The sequence below is a fragment of the Lolium perenne genome, chromosome 3, assembly GCF_019359855.2.
Source record: "Lolium perenne isolate Kyuss_39 chromosome 3, Kyuss_2.0, whole genome shotgun sequence".
NCBI classification, from domain to species: Eukaryota; Viridiplantae; Streptophyta; class Magnoliopsida; order Poales; family Poaceae; genus Lolium; species Lolium perenne.
The window spans coordinates 141,476,718-141,484,369 of record NC_067246.2 but is presented as its reverse complement, the minus strand read 5'-3'; the positions used below and the strand labels follow the sequence as shown (position 1 = coordinate 141,484,369).

The 7,652-nt window shown below is 41.5% G+C and overlaps 1 protein-coding gene across 1 annotated transcript; it reads left to right on the top strand.

Annotated features, from left to right (window-relative positions):
* Positions 1 to 365: 365 nt before the first annotated feature.
* LOC127342623 (homeobox protein knotted-1-like 1) lies at positions 366 to 7,156 on the top strand. The gene is made up of 5 exons (XM_051368607.2): positions 366 to 926; positions 1,059 to 1,163; positions 1,274 to 1,421; positions 6,321 to 6,571; positions 6,663 to 7,156. The coding sequence occupies exons 1-5, from the start codon at positions 738 to 740 to the stop codon at positions 6,849 to 6,851; spliced, it is 882 nt and encodes a 293-aa protein (XP_051224567.1). The 5' UTR covers positions 366 to 737; the 3' UTR covers positions 6,852 to 7,156.
* Positions 7,157 to 7,652: the final 496 nt, after the last annotated feature.

Genomic DNA, 7,652 nt, shown 5'->3' with positions numbered 1-7,652 from the left:
GAAATAGAATATAGTGTATTTTTTGACGAGATAGTGTATATTTTTTTACGAGATAGTGTTTATTTTATTGGCACGATATATTATCTTCTCTTTATGTGATTTGCTTGCTAACATGGTGTGTTCCAATATCAATTATTCTCCAAAAATAATTCTCAACTTTATAAACAAGAATAATGACAAGCTACAAATGTAAAATAGATTAAACCTATTCAATTGGGATGACAATCAACTCCATGCTTCTAGAGGGCAATCGTCCAAATGCCAGCTCACATGCATCCCAATCTGGTCTCCCAACCCAAATAATTAGTCAACTACCTGGCCTCACAAGTCACACGCCCAAACCTTTCCTTTTCTCCACATAGATAGAGTATTATAACGATATATACTCAGTCCCTCAATTTTCCAGTCTTTTCTCTCTCCTCCTCGTCCATTCCTGGCTCCCATGTATTCCCCTGCAGATAGCTCAAGCTCCTGCTGCTGCTGCCGCACCTGCACCTGCAGCTTCACCAGCTGCAGTGCAAACAGCTGCTAATTCCCCACGAGGCTGTGCTTTCCTGCTCCTTCTCTCTAGACTTTCTCGGAGCTCCAGCACAAGACACAAGAACAACTCACTACAGTGGTACTCGATCACCACTTGTGCACATATACAGATATTACTAGTCACATATAGTAGTTGGGTCAGGGTGATGCGCAGGTGAGCTGGTGCTTGCTCGCTGCGGCTGTGTCTTGTTATCTACATGGAGGATCTGTATAGCATCCACCCGGGGATCTCGCGGGTCGGCGGCGCGGCCAGCGAGGCGTCCTCCGGCGTGGGCGTGGACGCCGGGGGGCCCTCGACGTCGGATCTGACGGAGCTGATGAAGGCGCAGATTGCCAGCCACCCGCGGTACCCTACCCTCCTCTCCGCCTACATCGAATGCCGTAAGGTACGTTGAGTAAGATCTTGCGACTTCCTCATGCGAGAATTGAGGTGAAGTCGTGGATGGTATGGTCGGGAAAGAGAAGGCGTGATTGTATATGCGTCTACAGTTCTACAAGAGTGCGGTTGTTTATTTTAGGTTGGGGCGCCTCCGGAGGTGGCGTCGCTGCTGGAGGAGATCGGCCGGGAGAGGCTCGTCGGCGCCGGGTCGATCGGCGTCGATCCCGAGCTCGACGAGTTCATGGTTCGCTCTTCGATTCACCTATTGATCGTGCGATTCTTTCTGGCCGGAATTTATCTTGTTCTGATCTCTTTGTTATTACATGTGCGCACGTGTGCGTGTGCGCGATTCAGGAATCGTACTGCCGAGTGTTGGTGCGATACAAGGAGGAGCTGTCGCGGCCGTTCGACGAGGCCGCTTCGTTCCTCAGCAGCATCCAGACGCAGCTCAGCAACCTCTGCAGCGGCGGCAGCTCACCGGCCGCCACCGCCACTCATTCCGGTAATGAAATAAACAAACGGTGACCTGATGAGTTAGTTGATTTCGCATGCACAGCGAGCTCTTATCCAATGCAGCCATTAAACATTATATTATTGCACATTATTATATATAATTGACGCTCTTTGGTGTGTGTTTTGCTGTTGGCGTACGTGTATGAAAAGAAAGAATCCTGTGAGCGTATGCATCGATCCATCCGTGTAGGTGTGTTGAGAGGTCAAATCGTGTCCATGCAAATGGGGCGCAGGGGTGTCAGAGGGGTGGAGTAAAGCATTGTTTGAGGGTCAGGGTTGCCTGTGTACCTAGGGTTTTGTCCATGGTACCGTAGGCTTCTTCTTCTTCTTTCTCTCTCTATCTCCATCTCTAGCTTGCTAGCCTTTAGTAGCCAGCTAGACCTGGTTGATGGAACTTGAGACTGTGTGCTGCTGTGCTGCTGCGGTGGGAGTGATCTCAGCTTGCTCGGAGAGTGGATGCTAGCTTTGCGGAAAGAGAGAATCTTGCTCCAGCTTGCTACACATTTGCGGGTTGCTACCAGAGTCGTAGTACTGCACAATGCCGATATAGTATAACTTTTTTTTATAAAAAAAACACAGTCTAGCTTTTATTAGAGCTCGTGCTTAGGAGATCTCTTGCCGGATTCGGTGGCTGTACTTTGACAAGACGGATCGATACCACCACGTTAGTGGTAATTTCTAGATAATTTTATATTTACTTCAACAGGCCTTTGCTACAAGACACCATGGTTTTAGGTTAATTTCCATATCGCCCTTGCAACTTGCATGAATTATGAATAAACACTAACGGAATGAAAGGCGGATGATTGGTTTAACTAGGCTTCATGTGACGTGATCTACTATTTTATGGAGTTACGTCAGAGGGTTAGGGTTTGGTCTATAGGCCACACCGGCGTGCCAAATATTCGACGATGGAGTATGTTTCTTCCAGCTTGTCTTTTTCTGTTACATTTTGCCCTCACTATTTTGGTACAGTACCGGTAAGGATGAACAAGTTAGTATGAAGGGTGTAGTATACTACTAGTACTAAATAGAACAGTTGAAAAATGATGAACTTGCTTTTCTGTCAGTAGTGAACACTAGCTGGATTGCAAGGTGACGGAGCTTCCAGTCAAATCCTTGCCAGAAAGATCAGAACAGCGTCAGGCATCATTTCTTTTACATGGAAGTCTATTGCTTGGTCCGGGTTCGTAGTATGCAGCTAGGCATGTTTTACAAGGAGACAACAATGCTGCATTTTGATTTGATAAGTCCTTGTGGTACCCCAGTTTTCGGATACACCATTGACGTTTTGATCCAACTACTACAGTTTGCAAGGATTCTTGTAGATGATTTCATACTGGAGATAATATATGCCCTACCTATGGCCGATGAATTTGTAAACTTGCCAACCATATTCACATCCATTAAAAAGTCAAAGTTTGTGCATGCATGTATGTGTGTGCCAGCCGTACCTGTTAGGATTGATTGACATAATTCATTGATCATGGATGTCAGTTTTTTAGGGTGTTCTTTTTTATAGATACTACTTCCTATCAAAGATTGTGACATTCTATGTCTTGGAAACACTGATCACTTGATCTCGTGTATATATCATGTGCTGTGCTCTTAGATCATGTAGAATAATGCAAAAAATTATCTGATAAATAATGAAAAATGTTCTTATTTCCGTAGTTGTCAGCTTGCAAACCACTGTTGATGCAGGTCGTGAATTTTGGCACCTGTGTGCCCATGAACGCTATTTAAACAATACTCCATCCGTTCCTTTCTATAATGCCTATAGATTTTTGGCACGGAAATTAGCGCAAGAGTATTTTTTATACAAGACCCCTGGTTGACGATTTGAGATCACACTAAAATTTGGGAAATCGATAAATTTCTAATTTATCATAACAAATCCCACAAATCTGTCTGGTTGACTCTCCATATATGTGCAGCTAGGTTTAATTAAGGAAATAAAAACAGGGTTTCCTAAATCTAAGCAATCCTTGGAGCCATGCATTAGGAATCTCAATTAATTGTTTCCTATTTTGTATGGATTTTTTTCATGCATGTCGTGTGGGAGTTGACCGGTGGAGGGGGTAATTGAAAAAAGCCAAGCTAGAGCCTTATATTGTGAAACAAATGCCAAAAATCTATAGACACTATAGAAAGGAACGGAGGGAGTATATACTAGAAAAAATGTTATATATCATGCGTGTAGAGAATGCGTGCAAGTATGTGAATGTCAAATTTGAGTCTAAAATATAAAAGTACTTAACCTACACAAAAATACAAAATGCACTTTCACGGTATAAGGAGTAGACGTATACTATCCGCAGTACAACAATGTTCAGTTTTCTCTTTTTTATGTATGTAGGTCACATACGGTCTTCTTTTTGCTTGAAAATTTGCACAAGTATCAAGGTGACATGTATTTGTGCATTTCAAAAAAAATCTGAAACATTTAAGTAGAATCATTCGATTTTTTGAAAATCAGGTACACCTACACCTGGGTGCGCGTAACTATTTAAGACTTAGCATAGTCATCGATCAGATAATCACCAAAAAATTGTTTACCGAAATAACACCTCTTTGCAGGCCCCTGCCTCTTTGATGCATTTGCGAAGATATGTACTGTAGCTTGTTGCAACCCCTACTTTCTGAAAAAAAAAATGTTAGTCACAGAAATGTAACAAACCACTGTTTTTATCAACATAAACTGGACTAAAAATAGGAAGGCCGATTCGTAAAAAGAACCTAGAAAACGTTTCAGAGAAAACTGATATTGGCTTGTACATTTCAAGCAGAATGCGCTGTCAGAGTGCACTCGTAAGGGAGACAGATGACAGCCCACTTTACCATATAAAATTACTAAACTAATAGCTTTATAATACATGCCCATCTATCTTCCCGGAGATAATATATTTCCAATGTAGGCCCCACGTGAGATGATAGATGATGTACTGCCGTGACAGCTGATGTCTGATTATTACTATATGGAAATAATGGCTTCGAATTATATCACTCTATATCGGAAACGTACAAAGACCGTTTTCCTAATGGATTGGCATAATGACTGACATGTATCTCATTTCAAAACAAAAAGAACCCTGACAGGTGTCTTAGTCTCCTTCACGTCATGCATGTCGGGTTTACTGGTTTCTTACTTTCTTCCACTGTTGGTTCTTTTCGAGAATACACCTTTCCAAGGGTGTTTATAAAATCTCATCATCTTTTGCATTGTTCTTTTTTGTGCTGGCGCCGTGAATAGTGTGGTACTTCGGGAAACTGAATAGGGGCAGGGGCCATTCGGCCTTATTTTGGAAAGTACAAGTCAGTGATATCCAAAACAAAAAAAATAACTAAATTAACCAAATTTGTAGGACTGTTTTTATTGATTTCTAGTGGAAAGAGACCAGCTAGCAAGGGGGAAAGAGAAGCAACTTTTTGCGACACGCTTTTTTATGGGCATAGAAAAACCATAAATCTTTTCTAATTCGGTGAAAAATGATGATTTTATATACACATTGAAGTGCATGAAAGATTTTCTACCGTATGATCCCACTGAAACGTGGCTTCAAGACCTTTCTGTAGCCTGTAGGGTTTTGGGAAGGTTTTTTGACAATTCTCACAAATAAATGGAAGAACTAATAACTTCTTATATGATACAAAGCGCAAAAGTCCGTGGATAATGCCTATTAGAAAGATATTGGCAACTTTTCTCTGCAATGAGAACAAGTTTGGACTGTTTTTTGGGACGAAGATTCAGTGACTGGACTACATCAAGTCACGTCGTAACTGGACCCTTCATCTGCCCCACATTCTCCATCCAACGGTTACAATCAAGCGATTCTAAAACTTTGCTGAATTTGTCTTTTTTGCTGCGCCTAAAATACAAAGTATTTTTCGTTAAAAAAATTTCGTACTTACAACATGATTCGTTGGTAACATGTACATTTTTAGTTTTGAATTTTTTGATGATTTTAAAAAACGAAAATTTAAAATCATCAAAAAATTCAAAACTAAAAATATACATGTTGCCAACGAATCATGTTGTAAGTATGAAAAAGTTTCAATGAAAAATATTTTATATTTTAGGCGCAGCAGAAAAGATAAATTCGGCAAAGTTTTAGAATCACTTGATTGTAACCGTTGGATGGAGAACGTGGGGCCGGAAGGCCAGTTACGGCGTGGCTTGATGTAGTCCAGTCACTGAATCGTCGTCTGTTTTTGGGCTAGTATGACCAGTACTGTGAACTGTATGTCTGTATATGAGAATTTTAGATGCTTCAGCTTACCTCTTTGGAGGTAAAGAGAGGTTTTTAATTCTAACCGTTCATTGATCAAGGGTAATTCTGGTTATGCACAATTTTTTATTTTTCATGATGTGTTAGTGAGGAATGTTTTATTGAAGCTAGTATTCCCCTTTCTAATCCCAATGATTTCCCATAGTATACTACTAATAAAAAGGGCCTATAAGTATTATACTTTTTAGGCTCCTATATGTATTGTCTTCGTACTACATGGCTCATACCACACCAGCTTATGGATTATATGACCAGGTTGATGCCGGCCAATCTATATATGGCATTAGGAGCCATGGTGGTCCATGTTTTATCTTCCTAAGTAAACTAGGCCAACTCAAGTTATCACAGCTCAAGGGAACATTCATTTCACTGCAACTCCAGAACTCCCCAAAAGTTATAAAATCTTCAATGAACAGTACAATGATCCGTGTTTACTGTATTCAGGAAAAGGATAATCTGTATCGTGAACTGCAACTCGCACCTTTTACTCTTAAATCGATGTGCTCGTTTCAGTTCTTTTCATTGATCTTGCGTAAATGTACTTACGGTGATGTAGGTAGAATGTATTTCTGACATGATCCTTCATATTTCCCTGCCAGATGAGATGGTGGGGTCTTCTGATGATGAACAATGCTCTGGGGAGACCGATGTGCTTGACATAGGGCAAGAGCACACCTCCCGTATAGCTGACCATGACCTGAAGGAAATGCTTCTCAAGAAGTACAGTGGCTGCCTCAGTCGACTACGATCCGAGTTCCTGAAGAAGAGAAAGAAAGGGAAGCTGCCGAAGGATGCACGGACAGCTCTCATGGATTGGTGGAATGCGCACTACCGCTGGCCATATCCTACGGTAAGAGCGTTGTAAAACGCGGCCTCTGTATAGCTTAAACACTTCATCATATATTATGGCCAGTGTCTAATGTGGTCTGCGCCGTGCTCAGGAAGAAGATAAGGTGAGGCTCGCAGCGATGACCGGTCTCGACCCGAAGCAGATCAACAACTGGTTCATCAACCAGAGGAAGCGGCACTGGAAGCCGTCCGAGGACATGCGGTTTGCGCTCATGGAGGGCGTCACCGGTGGGTCTTCTGGGACGACACTCTACTTCGACACAGGAACAGTTGGACCTTGACCTGGTTGGGGCGCGATAGCTCTCCTGCAGGATATTTGGTGAAGCCAATCAGCACTAAACCAGCCGGGTGCATGACAATGTTCAACCTATCGGGACAGAAATTACAAGAGCAATCATCTGCCTCATTATTTCGCTAGTGCGTACATGTGTATATGGCTCGTGCCAAAGCAGAATGTATAAGCCATTCTCAGGATCAAGACCTCCAAAGCTATCAGTTCACTAGTACGAAACCGAATATGACATTCGGTTGTTGTAGTCGGCTTTTTCGCTGGAATATGAACAACCAATCACTGATTTGTTACCTACATATAGTGGTATAAACTGAAAATAGCCTCTAAAGGAAAACAAACAAATCCGATAATAACATATCGGAGGAAATCGGCAGGGTTCATTAGGTATCATTTCATGCATCGATTCGTTAGGTATCATTGTGTTTCAATATGTTGTACTAAACTGAAACATAATTGAACATTTATGTAAGAACGTGTGTAGGGGTGATGTCTATGTTAGATGGAGTAACATGGTTTTAGTGATTGGATAGTGATAATATGTTCATGATCTATTATGTCTTTGTCTTTCTTTTGTTACCTCACTAGGGATAAAGTGAATGCATGTGCTATGTTCATCATGTGACAGCAATGATGATCTTGTTTGTTAAAGGTAGCATATTTGATATTTAAATTTCATGTCAAAGTACTTATTGCTATGCACTGTTAATTCTTAATACAAGATTGATGAAATTTCTTTCTTGTGGACTATAAGAGAGACTTGTTGCATCATCTCTATGTTAGAACGTGATGC

Coding starts and splice junctions, on each gene's coding strand:
- LOC127342623 (XM_051368607.2), top strand. CDS start 738: ATGGAGGATCTGTATAGCATCCACCCGGGGATCTCGCGGGTCGGCGGC. Junction 927..1,058: donor CCTACATCGAATGCCGTAAG/GTACGTTGAGTA, acceptor TGTTTATTTTAG/GTTGGGGCGCCTCCGGAGGT. Junction 6,572..6,662: donor ACCGCTGGCCATATCCTACG/GTAAGAGCGTTG, acceptor CGCCGTGCTCAG/GAAGAAGATAAGGTGAGGCT.